Genomic DNA, 16,691 nt, shown 5'->3' on the forward strand with positions numbered 1-16,691 from the left:
ACAATGCTATTGTCAAAAACAAATTTTTGATACTGACATAAACAATTTACAAGGATTTTTTAAACAATCAGAGTAGAAGATTGAAAACAATTGTTTTTATAATTTTTCAGAAATGAATAATTGAAACAATCGAAACATTAAAAAAAAAGTTTTCCTAGTAGCTCTATTTGAATTTTTAACGTTTTCATTTCTTAAATTTGTGATTAAAACATGATCTCGACGGAATTAGGTTAGTAGCCGGACGTTTTTGGGGGGCGCGTAATAATATATTTATAACAACCCACTGCACTCCTAATGTCTGAAAATGCTCCAGGACACATGACTATATGCTTGCAGGTGCAAACAAACATCGAATGCAATTAATTTCGGTCAGTATTTAGCCTGAAAGATGATTTATTCATGAAATAAGGGAATAAGGGAATAAGGGCTGTTTACCCCCTCAAGGGTTAGTATTCCTTATGTTTAGTTGATATCCTCAAAACGTAATAAAAAAGTAAAAAATTTAGACGTAAGGTGGACCTTCATGGTGTGAAATATAGGTAAGTTACGATATGGCTGGTGCAGCTTTGACCAATGCTACGCCACAAGACATGCTACGCAACAAGAGATTACGCTGAACTAGTAAGGGTAATAAATTTAGTATTGTGGTAATAAATTAGTAATAAAAAAGTAAGAAAAACTCCCGTGCGGATTGTTTTAGTGGGCCGATTTGGCTGGTGCAGCTACCAGGACGTTTCAGAAATACTACATTTAAATGACTTATTTCAACGGCGCCATTTATTTATGAATTATTACTGCATTTTCTGCAATATTAATATTTCTCAGTACCGTAAATACAAGTTACAACACTTTCTTTTTTACAGGAATCCAGAACCAGTGCTCTTTTTATTGCAACTTTATTCTTTTAGACTTCCTTAGATCCAAATAATTTCATTGCTGTTTTGCCGGGGTGTCTTCTTAACCTGTAAGCAGGCAAAACTTGAAAATGTCAGGGAAAAAGAAAAAGTCAGGGAATTTGATTTGTAGCCAGGGAGTTTTGAATCAAAAGTTCAGTGGAAACCGTGTTCGCAAAATCCAATCATACAGTTTTTGAAAACAGTAGCCTTGCCACAATTAGTATGCATTTCAAAGATAGTCAATAATATCTGATGAGGTTCAGACCCGTTCGATGAAAATGATGCCGACAATGAGAAACAAAATTTCATTGACTAAATACTAAATTTTCTTGGGAACTTGGACAGAATTGATAAGATTCAACTTATCAAAATTTGCGACGTTTCGTTGGTTTCATTTATTTTCCAACTTCATCAGGCAAGCTGTAACAGATGTACATAAACTTTAAAATTAAGTTGCATAAAACAATAGACATGATACATGTAAGTTACAAATTTAGAAATAATAAACTAAACAAAATTACAAAATATTTACTTTTGAGGTTAAATCCTCGTTAAAATCCTTTGGTCCATAACACCAAGTCAAAAATATGTTTAAATAAGACTAGACAGATATATACATTTTTTAATAAAATTATAAATTCATTCTGCCAATAAATCAATTTAAATAAAATAAAATGGACAAATATAAACAATGATGGACAAATACACATGTCAAACGTAGTGACTCTTAAATCACATACTGTACTACTCTCACACAGTGTGATAGTACGTGTGGAGCTCGCATTATCTATATTGTCAACATGACTCTTTTGTCCATGACTAGTACTATTCATATTGCGCGCGAAAGTTCAAACTCTAAGTAAAATAAAAATAATTACTATGACTTCATTAAATCCTTAACATCATTTATCAGGTCACTGTAAATTGTACTAAGGTTTTGCGTGTCGGATCTAAAATTGACACAATTCATCGTCTTAATAAAAATCATTTCACTTAGATTTCTCTTCATGTAATTTTTCTCCAGATCTAAAATCTCAACATCCTCGAATTGAAAGTTATGACCATCCTCAACAAAGTGATGTTCCGCTAATGCTGTTTTGTTGTTTTTTATGGACTTCTCAGGTCTGCAGTCAAGTTTATGTTGTCTCACTCTGGCTTTTAATTTTTGCCTGGTCTGTCCAACGTACCATTTCCCACACGAGCACGGAATCCTGTATACCAGGCCAGATCTATCTTCTTTCTCTACTTTGTCTTTTAGCCGGGAAAATAGATCCTTAACCTTGAATACATTATAGAATACCAACTTGCAGTTGGTGTGCCTAAATAAAGATCCCAGTCTTGGTGACAAGCCTTTTATGTAGGGAAATCTGCTAAACGACCAATTCCTGTTGACATTGTTGCTCCTGATGTTGTTTCTAATCCTCTCGGACACAATTTTCTCACACTTGCTGATGACCTTGTTTGGATAATTGTTAGATGACAGTAATCTTCTAACCATGCGAATACTTTCCTTGGTCTTGTTCACATGACTCAAGCGCATGGCTCTGTTCAAAAACCCTTTTACAACCCCCAATTTCTGGCTCAATGGATGATTGGAATTAAAATTCAAAATTCTTCCTGAGCTGTACGGTTTCTTGAACCAAGAAGTTATAAGATCACCATCTTCTGATCTTTCTATTAGTATGTCCAAAAAAGGCAACTTCCCGTTATTCTCAACTTCCAAGGTAAACTGGATGTCCTTGTCAACACTATTAAACACATCCAAGATGCTGTCTACTTTATCCTTTGGAACCACTGCGAAGAGATCATCAACATACGACTTAATAATCGGAATTTCAAAGTCAAGGTGAGTCAACGCCATTGAAACAACATAATCTACTGCAATGATGGCAATTGAAGGACTTGCTGGACTCCCCATAGCACATCCTTCCTTCTGAAGGTAAAAATTGCCATCAAACACGAAATATCCCGAGTCGTAACAAAAATCAATAAGCTCCAGTAGATATAGATATAGACAATATAGATAATGCGAGCTCCACACGTACTATCACACTGTGTGAGAGTAGTACAGTATGTGATTTAAGAGTCACTACGTTTGACATGTGTATTTGTCCATCATTGTTTATATTTGTCCATTTTATTTTATTTAAATTGATTTATTGGCAGAATGAATTTATAATTTTATTAAAAAATGTATATATCTGTCTAGTCTTATTTAAACATATTTTTGACTTGGTGTTATGGACCAAAGGATTTTAACGAGGATTTAACCTCAAAAGTAAATATTTTGTAATTTTGTTTAGTTTATTATTTCTGAATTTGTAACTTACATGTATCATGTCTATTGTTTTATGCAACTTAATTTTAAAGTTTATGTACATCTGTTACAGCTTGCCTGATGAAGTTGGAAAATAAATGAAACCAACGAAACGTCGCAAATTTTGATAAGTTGAATCTTATCAATTCTGTCCAAGTTCCCAAGAAAATTTAGTATTTGTTACATTTAACATGGATGAGAACCAGAATTTGGATTTCATTGACTAGTTGCAACGAAAAAAGGTAATTTATAAAATTTCATAAATTCTAAAAACCCATGCGCAAGTAAATCAAATTGAGCACTGATTGCAGCATAGATGAACAAGCTGTTCCATTATTACAATATGTGTAATATTACAAAAGTTTCATAAGACCAAAACTGACTAAAAAAATATCTAATTAACATTCAATTTCATTGCGGAAACGTTTAGGTTTTTGTTTTAATATACCTATATACTACGATAATCTAAATATTTGTCGAATCATTCGTTTTATTCAATTTTTTTTAGTTATTCAAAAAACAGAAAATCGATTTCTGCCAAAATTTCACCAAAATTTACATCAGTAAACGTATTTTAAGAGAGCTAAGGCTCCTAGATCTTCTTTTGGCTTCACAAACATGCTAGTTGATGAGAATTAATCAAGTTGAGAGTTCATTTGTCTCGGCTTTTTATAAACGAATTGTGCCGTAGAACTCATTTTCTACACAAACATCTGTAGGTTACAGTCTTCAAGTTATTTGTAGATTTTGAAAATAATCCTCGTATGCCTAGTTTGTACTGTCCAAAATACCGTAGTTTGTATGAGCCTGGCGATGGTACCTTTTGCTCAAACAGGTACTACTATTGAGTTTTACAAACCAATAAGGCAGCGACGTTGAAGTTAGAAGGGGAACGTGGCAATACAAAAAGCAGTAAATTCTTGAGCTGGTTTGCAGAGATTAGTTTTCAATAAGTGAACAAACTTGAGAAACATATACTTATGTTCAACACACATTAACATCAGAGATAATAATCTGTCGCTACGTTTCGCTACAACTAATAATAAACTGTAACTCTGCACTGTTTTTTGAAGTGAAAACTTCTTTTGGCACTGTTAGTGAAAACTTCTTCAGCACGGGAGTAAAAACGGGGGAAAACTCGATGAATCGAAATGAAACGACTATCGTGTAACGGAAATATCGATGAAACAGAAATGCAAAACTCAACTTAATTAGCGCGGTAGTTAGTGATTTGAAACTCGATGAAACGAAATGAAATGAAATGGAACGACTATCGATGAAACGAATAATTATTCCACTCCTGATACTGCATTCTCCTCATTCTCTCGCAGTTTAGTTACTGAAGGTTTCACTTCTACCACGTGTGAACTGCACATGTTTTTTTTTTTATCAAAATACCTCGAATAAAATATTTACGTATCGAAGCAGACTTGTTTTCACTTGACGGAATTCAGATCGAGTTCTAAGCGAAAAGTACGGTTTATTGCTTCTTTTTACTGAATTCGCTTGTTACAGAGATTGCCCTTCACATTTCACACTTCATGAAATCGTTGCCGTGAGCTGACGTATCTCGTTGAATTCCAATTACAATTATTCAGATAAACATGAATGAGTCTTCACCGTTAATTATTTGCTCCACGTCACTTTCATTTACACTCGTGTAGCATCAATTCGCGAGCGGCGAATTCAATAATGATTTTCGGATTATAGTAATCAATTGACCGTCGAAGGAATCCGACGATTTGATTAACACGATTAACGTGTGTCTGATTTATTTTACTTTGGATCAGTTCCGAATCGACGAATTGTTTTTCGTAACAACACCGACAGCAGTTAGGGACGTTTTCTGACAGTCGCGATTGGTATTTCGTCGGCTGCTCAATCAGGCGGTAACTGTCGGCCAATAAAATTCGAACGACTTGACGCACGCGCATAATGTGCACACTTTCCTCATAGACACACGGTATATTTCCAAGCCAATTCAGGGGCGCCTCCAGTTAATTTACTCAGCTTGACAGCATTTCGCACCCCTGTCAGTTTGGTCACTTAGTTCTGTGACACCCTGTATATATGTATAATCATATACCGGGAGTCTTTGGTGAAAGTTATCGACTCCGAGTTACGCGATTACCGACAACGCCAACACTGCACAAATTTTTGTTCGCAACATTTGTCCGTTACACTCGTCTTACGTAAAAATTGAGCGTGTGTCGGCACTTTTACAAAAATCCTGTTAGTCCAGCCGAGATAGACATTCAAATGGAAACAATTAGGGGGAGCGATTTTTTTTTTTTATTTAACTTTGGGGGGGGTGGTTGGAAGTCTAAATCTCGATTTTCGGGAAAATCCCGCCATTGCATTCGCCGCCATCTTGACTTAAAGTTCAATTTTATAGTTTTTCTAAAATAACTCGTTAATTTACAATTTTAGAGCAAAAATGGTAGAATCCAAAGTTGTTGGAAATTTAATTTCCCACAAGTTTGGTCATTATCATTTTTACGCTAGGATCAATATTTTCGGATTTATATATATATATATATATATATATGTATATATATTGTAACGTATATTGGAAAACCCCTGAACTGAGTATACATCCGAAAATATATATATTTATTATATATTTTCGGATGCATACTCAGTTCAGGGGTTTTCCAATATATTTTATAATATATTTTCGGATGTACACTCAGTTCAGGGGTTTTTCAATATCTGTTACAATATATATATACATATATATATAAATCCAAAAATATTGATCGTGGAGTAAAAAAAGTGTGAGAGCCAAAGTTGAAGGAAATAAAATTCCACCCATTACGATTTTTTTGAGAAAACTTGATCGTATAACTCTGCAAATATTGATCCTAGCGTAAAAATGATAATGACCAAACTTGTGGGAAATTAAATTTCCAACAACTTTGGATTCTACCATTTTTGCTCTAAAGTTGTAAATTAACGAGTTATTTTAGAAAAACTATAAAATTGAACTTTAAATCAAGATGGCGGCGAACGCAATGGCGGGATTTTCCCGAAAATCGAGATTTAGACTTCCAACCACCTCCCCCCCCCCCCCACCGAAGTTTAAAAAAAAATCACTCCCCCTAATTATTTCCATTTAAGGCTATTTTTATGTCTATCTCGACTGGACTATGTATACACATGTAGATGAGACTGATTTATTTATGGGAAAGATATCATAGCGTCGTAAGCCAGTGTCACTCACAGCACGATCTTATAGCGCTCTTTCCAAAGCACCATAAAAATTTTCGTTATCCGAGGCCATTACAAAATTTAATGTAATGATTTGCAAATACGGTAATTCTTTTAATGTAAAATTCTTATATTATTATGAATCATTCCAAAAAAATGTAACTAACATTTTTACAGTCAGTATGCAATTTCTTGAAATGCTACCTAGATCATCTCTTAATCTGTACGTTTTATTTTGATCTTGAAGAAACAATAGAGCAAACACTGACAACAAATTGTTCTCGTGAAATCGATTTTTATTTTAACCAAAATTATTTCTGAATTTTCTCTGACTCAAGTTAAACCTCTCTACACGGCTTGAAATGACTATCAGTTTCATTTCGGAACGTCTGCCGGGCTGAAAACAGTGTTTTATAGCAAAATTTTTATTTAGCAAGAATATCGATTCAAAGTTATGCAACCTGATGTTACATGAAGACCTATTATACATTTTGCATTCTAAAAAAGTTATAATTTTACGAATGTTATCGTTTAAAAAAATCGTAACTCCTAAGTGGTGACACCTTGCGGTCAAGTGAAAACGTTTTCATTTTAATTAATAAAAATTCACAGCAAATTTAAGAAGGTTGGTTAGGAAAATTCGAATGTTTTTACACAATATTGATTGATATTAATTACATTACTATGCAAAACCTCCGTTGAATGGTCTACGTAGATTTCGAGTAATTAATAGTTGAAGGTGTACTTCTTATACACGAGCGCTCGTAGTGGTACATGACGGGTATACGGTGAAATGACGCGGAACGTCAAAATCGCAGACAAACAACGTAGGTATCCCAATGAAAAACTATATAAATGGTACTCTTAAGAAAATGTTCGTAAAGTATGAAGATCTTTGTCCGTATCGTTTGCGAATAACAGTAAAAAATATGAAAATATGCGCGTAAAATACTTTTTCGGAATTCTATAGTAGCGAAATATAATTCGGTTAATTTGGAAAGAGTGATGTGATGACAAACGATGCATGTTACATTAATAATTTGTCGAAAATCTTTACTTTGAAGTATTTTTTAAAATTTTATTAGTTGAAAACGACGTTGAGAACCATCGGTCGGGCCCATGTATAAGATAGGCCCTCTCACATTCACCCTTGAGAAGCGCTCACCAGCCTCCTTAAGCAACGCCTAATGATTTCGAGAAATTTAGAATTTTTTTTTCGAGCCATTCATGTAGCACATTAAACTTTGCTGTATTTTCAATTTGGTGACAAAAAGCAGCGGAGGATTCAGTTTTTTGAGAGATAAAATTTCAAATATTTTCTTCACTGAGAAGAATTCATAAGTTTTTATGGTTAGTAGAAAATTCTAGTAAAGTGGATATCGTTACAATATCGACTTGAATATTGTTGGACTACAAAAAAATTTGACAAACTCAAGTGTTTAGTGTGATTATAATTGTTAATATTTTTCTATTTTTGTGAACACGTTTCTAATTATTACAGCATTAAATCTGTTTGTTCAGTTAACCCCTTTTTTAAATTGAATAAAAGCTGAACATAAATTTATTGATATACACCAACATAAAAGTGTTGCAATAGTTACAAGATTATACAGTATAAGTATCCACAATAAAAAATAATAACAACACATACCAGAGTTTTTAATGTTAGTTACGAAACTCATTTTCATTTTTTACCCAGATACATATTTTTCGGTTAGAGTAACAAATGGCAATGGTTAAAGGTTGTATAATTACTACAACTAGAAATTCTTCTCAGTATTCTAAAAGGCTGGTACAAGAGTGCTACACAATTTCTAAAAGTCTATTTCGCATACCAGAAACAGTGAAAAAACGTGTAACTCATTTGCTGAGGGTCGGGGATAAACTTTGTTCACATTCGTTTGGCCCTTCCACATATATTCTTGATTTAAAGCATTGAGATCAGTATTTTGTGTTTGTTTTAATTTCATCAATATGCATTATTTGAGGATTAGAATTCCATAGAAATAATTCAAACCATATTCAACTAAAGAAGCACGTGGAGCCCACTCATTGTTAGTGGTGGGCCTATGAGCAATCGCCTAGTCTGCCTAGTGCGTAAGCTAGCCTTAAATGACTCGAACAAAACTTAACTTTTGTAGGGGATTCCATTCTATTGAAAATTATTTCGGAATCAAATCTGTATTTTGCAATGCGGTTAAAATGGAACGATTAGAAAAAGGACATCTTTTTCATGTTACTTTAATGGGAAAACTTCACATTCCGAGAACGACCTTTCAAAATTGGACTCAAGAGATATCTTTTGGCGAGTGGTTTTTTTTTTTTTTTTTTGCTATGTAAAATATGATTTTCAGGTGAGGCCGGAAACAGATGTTACTTCCACATGAAATACTATCATGTGTACATTTAATAATGATGAATAATTTTCAGAACGTATGACTAGGGATTTATAGAATAATATGTGTTTTTATCACATGAAGATGGTAAAAAATGTTGAGGAATTCAAGCGTCTGCGTCGAGTCGTATCAGAATACCTACTTTGCCCTGTTCTCTTTGTAGTCCGCCTGCATTTTTCCTAGGTCAGGATAATCCTTCGGTATGGTGTACAACGAGGGAGTCATCTGATTTCTAGAATCTTGATCCACGCCGGAATTTCCGGCCGGTACGGAGGTCGTGGTCATTGACGACGAAAATGGAATTACCATTATTCGATTTACTGCAGTAAGTATGCGCGATGCGGCACCGAGGAGCTTGTCGATTCCTGGATAGCCTCTAGCGGTTTATCTTCACTCGCTGGTAGAAACTCAGAGAATGGCAACAATGTCGCGGGGTCGTTTTTGCAGAGATTTTCACAGTCGTTTCAACACCCCGATGCATCGGTCATTTGCAGAAGAGAGTGCAGCAGCAGGATATTGAGCCAATTCACTCTTTGGGCGTACAAAGACGCAGGTTTCAGGCACGTCACATGTGCTAGGCGACACCTATGCGTAAACTTGCTGTATTATTGAGGCATTGATCTTTGGCCCCCCGACCCAGAGTAAAATTAGGTAGGTACACAATACTGCACTTTCGCGTGAACTCTACACTTCCTCACTCAATGAATAACGCGTGCGTAACCGTTTCACGGACCGAATCAAGACACGTCCCGGTCGTGATAAACGAGAATGAAAAAACTCCGCGTGGATTGATAATCGGACAACTACCACTCCATAAAATCAGTCAGCCTCGTGCCGGCTGTGTTTCACTGCAGCGTAATGACTCCCGCGTCGTTCCTCGGTCTTTAATTCATATAACTTGACATGGAGAGCCGGCAGCCTGCACGCCTAGCTGGCTGGCTGGCTTCCTCGGCATACTTGGTTGCACGACGTGCGGATGTTCCTATAATCGTACGTTGCGGATGTGGTTAGCGTACGTCGCAGCGTGACTCACCCGCGTGTGAAATCACCCCTGTCCCATTATTACAATTCGTTACAGCGTGAATTTCCACCTTTTCGTTTCCGCGAAATATCCTGTCCTTCCCGCTTTTCAATCGCTCTGCGACTCGGACCAACTCAGACCTGGCTTCTGGCTCGCTCGAATGTCGACTGCCCGGCACCTGGGCCGCGTGACGACGCTGCTCTCGGTACAATGCCTTCGCCTCTACGTATTTAAGCGACGATGTATAACGCACAGATGTGTGTATACGTGCGCCTATTGCTTGGCGTTACTATGTCGTGTACCCATACACCGCATACAACCGCACGCAGTGTATCCTCCTTCGTCCGATAGCCTCGTCCTTTTCTAGCCCCAAGAAGGGGAGCCCAGTCCCGATCGCCGCATCTCGCTCTGCCAGGGGTTTATAGGCAAGAGGTTCTCCTGCTGTCCAAGTCGTGGCGAAGCCAGGTAAGTCAGTAGTTCTCAAACTGTAAGTCAGCAGTTCTCAAACTAATTATATGTACGTGCCCGTTTTCACTTTCGTAGGCTGGACGAATCCGACGGATCAGCCAGATCGTCTGAATCCAAAGTTGGGTATAGATAAAGAACCGTTGGTATTTACCAACTTCCAGCAAGAATTTTTGCACCAACGATAGTCAACACTAATGAAACAACATGCGTACCTTGTGATGGAAATGATTTTGGACAAATTCCAAGAGGAGATATCAACAATTTGAGAAAAGATTTGATAGTTGAAATGTTTAAAATTATTCAATTCTAATATTTTTGATCCAGTTCTAATACTGTAAGCTCATTTCGCTTGCTCACCAGATCCCCACAAATTATCTGAAAAATATTCAAGAAATCTGATATTCCAGTATATTTATAATCCGTAAATGCAATCGTTAACGAACATCTATTGTGCCGTACTTACACACATCTATTTTCATTTGCTCTAGAGATAATGACCCTGGTGAAAATTTCTATTACTAAGAATTTTTACAGAAATTGGAACATTTCGTATTATTTCGTACAAAATGTAAATATGCAAAATTGTTCGTATATAAATATTAGTATTATTTAAAAATTATAGTGTCTTGTAGACTTTTTACTGAAAAAATATAACTTTTGATGAAAATTGGTAAGTCTTAATAAGAAACTATGCGTATTTACAATTTTTCGTACAAGATTATACGAAATGTTCCCATTACTCTAAAAATTCGTAGAAAATCGTAGAAATCATTTCAACCAGGGGTAGCTGTATTCGTAAAATGTTGAGGCAATCTTTGGAGATTCGCAGTTGGGTGATCAAAATAAATACAAGCAACATTAGAATCGGATCAAAAAAACCAGTTGAATGATTGCAAACGTTCTAATTATAAAATCTTTCTGAAATTATTATTAGCTTGTGTTGTTCGAATTATTATATTTTTTGCACATAAGTAGGGATACCAGAGACCCTGGTGTGATCAGTGTTGCACACAGGAGGAGCGCAGCGTGAGAAGAAAATAGCAAAATATTATTTCGCGTGAGTAATATATCCACCAAATGATGGGGAAATAAATTTGTATTTATAGAAATCAAGATTAGCGGCAGCAATCGATGCCAAGTTACATGAAACGCGAGAGCTAGCCTGGAATTATTTACCCGGTCGAACTAGTTCCCTATCTCACCGTGTCTCAGAAACCCGTTCAAATGAGACTTGCATGGATAGTATTCACGGCCCACATGACCTCAGGGTGAAAACGTGATCGAAATCGGTCAAATGGTTAAGTACATATTAACTGTCAAAAATGATAAAACAACATTTTTCTTCTTTGTATTCTTCTTCTCCACACCAGAGTGCCTCAGCCGCACGATTTAGATCGAACGCGGCTATCAATTGACTTCAAGATTGAAACAGACATTTGGTATCGAAATCTCGCCGACTATTGATTTTAGTCCAGTCGAATTAGCATAAATAGAAAAAATAATTAGTAAAGATTTATAAATTGGTGGAGACGTTTATCTTGGCCTGCTATTGAACATACTAAAAGTCCTGACCTCTAATTGGACGGCACGATCCGCCATCTTGAATCGAAGGTGCTCCAATCTAGTTTTTTCATCATATTTCGACAACTATTGATCCTGTCGTCACAAAGATTATTATAAAAAATAAAGCTGAGTAAATTATCCTTAAAAAGGTTATATCATTTTTTTCCATATTTTCTATAGTTTTTGTATAATACAGGGTTGAAAGTATCGATATTAGTATTTCCCATTCCAAACCGCCGTGAAAATCACTTTCTCGGTATAGAAGCTATAAAAAAAATATAAATAGATTAGAAATATCAAATTTGTGCGTGATATTCGCGTAAATATAAAAATTTGGTGATTTTTACGATTTAAAATTTAAATTTGTAGTACACGACTAGTACTGGAAGTAACGTCATCGCCGGGATTCATCTGACAAGAGAAGAGGGTAAGATGCGTGTATCACCGATTCGATCCATCTTTATTAGTATTACATGTGTAGTTCATGACTAGAAGTACAACAGGCGCAAGTAGTAAGGTGCCCTTCTCAGCCGTTTACGTTACTAACAATTAGTAGCCTGACGTTAACGTAGAATGTACATGAACGCACTGAAATTTTGATTATTAATTTTAATTTTTAATTTTGATCACTGATCAATTGATAAATCAGAGTTGTTACGCATATGGAAAACAGGGAAAACCTGGAAAACTCAGGGAATTCTCACTCGCTGGAATTATTAGGGAAAAATCAGGGAATTTGGTTGATTCTTTGGATTTTTTCCAGAATTTACTCGAGTGTTCGACAAAAATGACTGATTGCATAATTTTCCTTTTTTTTTAATTTTTTTCACTAGTCTGTGAGCACTTCGTCTTTCGATGGACGCGAATATTATAACCTTCAACGCGCAACATTGTAAAGTCACACCCGTACTATAACGCGAACTCCTCCGATCGACTCTCCCCCTTCTTTCTTCACGTGGACATCACGTTATTTTGTCTTGTACTTGTCGGCAAAAATATATTTATATTCTATTGTCAACAGAACTTAACATTTTGTCGGAAATCTACATGCTTTTACTTTAATTGAAGGGTGTAGAGACACACATATTTTATTATTCACATAGTCGTTTCACCCATTCAATGTTGAAAGAACTTCTGAAGGTAAAAATAAAAACCCGTCTATTTTATGCTATTTACACGTGTACAGTGAAAACTACGGTGAAAAAATTTCACCCTTTCTTTTTTTGCAAGAACACAACATTATGTATATGTATGGTATGTCTAAATGTTGTAAAGCAAGGAAGAATCTCTTGCTGAATATTTGTATTACCAAATTACTCTTTAAAATAACAGAATGTAGTGAAAGTGTACAGGTGTGGTAGAGTGTCAGATATATAGGCAAACACTGAAATCACTTGAAAATAAACTAGAATCAGATTATTCAACAGATTGATATTTGTTCTCAATTAAAAACTCTGGAACTCAAGCATGCATAGTGATAAACTCGCTAGCCGAAAAATCTTCATTTTGTACACCTTTTTGCCTCCTCATATATATGAGGCTTTCCACGTCAGATCGACCTGCCCAAAAGCCTGACCCTCTTCGAATTTGTTTAAACTTTGTGAAAACTTTCTGTTAGTTGTCGAGAGTGTTTGTGACTTTTTTTAGATTTTTACTCGACGACGCTTAGACGTTAGCATTCGGTATAATATGTGCGGAAATCGGAAACGTCCGAAGTGTAATTAAGTATTACTCGGAAACTATTGATTGTATAAAAAAAAATTTGCATATGAAAAAGTTTCAGTTTTGAGTGAACTGCAACGCCAAATTATGCAAAAAGTTATCGGGGCCGCTGAAAGCCCGTGAAAGCTCAAAGAATATTAGTTTTTGCGATTTCTCAGAAGCTGCATCATTTTTTTCGACAAAAACTTCAGAGGATGATCCTTTCTTGCTGTTCAAAAACTTATGTGAACTTCATCATGGGCCGGGATCTGGTTCCCAAGCTATGAATTTTTTCAGAATTAAAAAGTTATTTTATTTATTGTAAATGATCTTGCTTAAAGAGATATGGAATATTATTCACACCTGGTTAACGAAAATCACACGTTCAGTGAAATTTTCGTATTGAATTAACAACTGTTGACTTAATTTATACATGTGGAAATACGCAATAATGGCCAAAGCGGTATTAAATTCTGACTGGTTCAAAGATGAGGCCTATTTGCCCTGGTTACAGGAACGTAAAAATGACCTGCATTCAGCGTTCTGTTTTCCCTGCAAAAAGACTGTAGCTCTGAGTAACATGGGAGTACAGGCACTGATGAGTCGCATAGCTGGAAAAATACATTGTATGGTTATGGTGTCTAAAATTTCCACTCCCAGCGTCTGATTTTATACTGAAGGTACGGTGACTAAGCCAACAAAGACTGAAGATCAGGCCTTTACGAAGCCTCGGACGTCTCAAATGAGAATCAGAACGACGAATCGAATCAAATTATCGCAAAGGAACGTGCATTACGGAAAGTGGTATCTGCGAATCCAAACCCATTTTTACTCAACGATAGTACCACAAGAGCCGAAATACTCTGGGCTCTGAATACCGTAGGCAGTCATTTCTCGATGTTGTCAGCTGGCCAGACTACGAAACTGTTTCGCGAGATGTTTCCAGATAGCCAAATTGCACAGGATATAAAGCTGCAGCGTAATAAACTTTCTTACATCATTGTTTACGGGCTGGGACCTTTGTTTCGAGAAAAAATCGAAAGCAATGTAACGGAAAGCGAATTCCTGGCAATTTCGTTTCATGAATCTCTAAACGAAATTGCCCAAGAAGAACAGATGGGCTTTATCGTGCGATATTGGTGCAATATTATATGTAAATATTGCAGTATGCCGGTATTTGGGGTCGGTGTTTCTTGGTCACACAAGAGCAATCGATTTTCTCGCAGCTTTTAAAGAGCCATTGGCTGTATTCAATCTCAAAAAAATAATTCAAGTATCGATGGATGATCTCAATGTGAATCTTGAGTTCTTGACCGATTTGAAAAACGAAATGAACGAATCTCCTAACGAACAGCAGCTCTTGGACATGGGAAGTTGCGGCATTCACACGTTGCGTAATGTATACAAAGTCAGGGATCAATCAAGTGGATGGAAGATAATCGATTTTCTGAGAGCAATGTACAATTTGTTTAATAACGTACCAGCACCTCGAGCGGACTACATTCGGTTTTCAGGATCTCGCGAATTTCTGAAGAAGTTCTGTGCAGCTCGATGGCTCCAAAATATCGAGGTTGTTCACCGAGCACAAAATATATTGCTTAATTTGGTGAGATAAAAATAGTCTTATTGACGTGAAACAGATCGATCTTGGTTACGATACTCGAGATGCCGTAAGAAAATCGAAAAACCTCAGTCAAACAGTGTAACAGTCGAATAAGCCCGCCTAAATCATAACAAGATTTGAATTTTTTCGTCCTTGCTCTCACTCCCTCGACGATGACCGAAACGGTGGCACGTGTAAAAGAAAAAAAAATATAATTTATCGATGTATAAAAGTGGAGTGAGCTCTTCGAAAAATAAATGTTTCTACCATAGTCACCAGTATATCAAATTTAAACAAGCACCTGAGTTATTAAAATAGAGAAACATATGTAATCAGTAAACTACGGAAAGGCAGTAAGGGAAATTGAATAAATTAACGGACGAAACTGGACAAACACGAGGATAAAATCATACTCGGATCGCCATTGATAAGTTTACATTATACACCTATTTATATTCTTTTTACACTTAATCTATACATTTTATACAAATAATGACGATTTTATGATACACACGATAAGAAGTAATAGTTCGAACGATTTTACCAACTGTTTATGTATTCTGTTTTTATCTTTTATCTTGTTCTTTTATTAAACGTTGACACGGAGATACTGCGAAGGTGCTACACAAAATTATTTATTATGTTTAATTTATTTCTTGTATTGCAACGGAAGAAGGGCATTCCGTCACGACAGATATATTGTTGTTGGGAAAAGAGTGTTTGATGATTTAGCAAAATACTATATCGAAAATCTTAGTAAAATCGCCTGGCAAATATAGGATAGTTAAAGCGTTGACATTTTGTGATCCACAAATTATCGTGCAATCGGAGAAAGTTTCCTTCCAAAGGCTGAAAGTAACTCTCGAAAAGTTTGTTAAACTGAACCGACTGAATGGCTAAACTGCCGACAAAATTGACCGAGGTTTCAAAGAGTTGTGCTCCAAAGCTGCTGTAAAACAGAGCTTTCAAACATTCTCGCGTAAGGACGATCGACTCAATATGTTTTGGATGGAGATGATATCGGTGGCGAACGGATCCGAGGAGCTAAAGAATTTATTACAAATGATCTTAAAAAAACTATCGAAAACATAAAAAAAAAAAGGTTCTAGACCGAAAAAGTGATTTTCACGGCAGCTTGGAACGGGAAATACGAATATCGATACTTTCAAATACCCTGTATTATACAAGTACTGTTAAGGATATGAAAAAAATGTAATCTTTTTTCATGGATAATTTACCGAGCTTCATTTTTTTTAATAATCTTTGTGACGATAGGATCAATAGCTGTCGAGATATGATAAAAAATGCTAGATTGGAGCACCTTCGATTCAAGATGGCGGATCGAGCCGTCCAATTAGAGGTCAGGACTTTTAGTATGTTCAATAGTAAGCCAAGATAACGGTCTCCACAAATTTATAGATCTTTACTAATTATTTTTTCTATCCGCTATATTTTGATCCAATTTGACTGGAATATTTGGCATAAATCTTAATCCGTATTCGTTCGGCATGTTATC

At 35.9% G+C, this 16,691-nt stretch overlaps 1 protein-coding gene across 1 annotated transcript in view; it reads right to left on the reverse strand.

Moving 5' to 3' along the window:
• Positions 1–16,691, reverse strand: part of LOC124175119 (protein Star-like) — a 138,413-nt gene that overhangs the window by 111,515 nt on the left and 10,207 nt on the right. The window contains exon 2 of the mRNA XM_046555039.1: positions 8,962–9,681. Coding sequence (XP_046410995.1) covers positions 8,962–9,128 — 167 coding nt within the window. The 5' untranslated portion in view covers positions 9,129–9,681. The remainder of the gene's footprint in view (positions 1–8,961; positions 9,682–16,691) is intronic.

Source organism: Neodiprion fabricii, chromosome 1, assembly GCF_021155785.1.
Source record: "Neodiprion fabricii isolate iyNeoFabr1 chromosome 1, iyNeoFabr1.1, whole genome shotgun sequence".
NCBI lineage: Eukaryota > Metazoa > Arthropoda > Insecta > Hymenoptera > Diprionidae > Neodiprion > Neodiprion fabricii.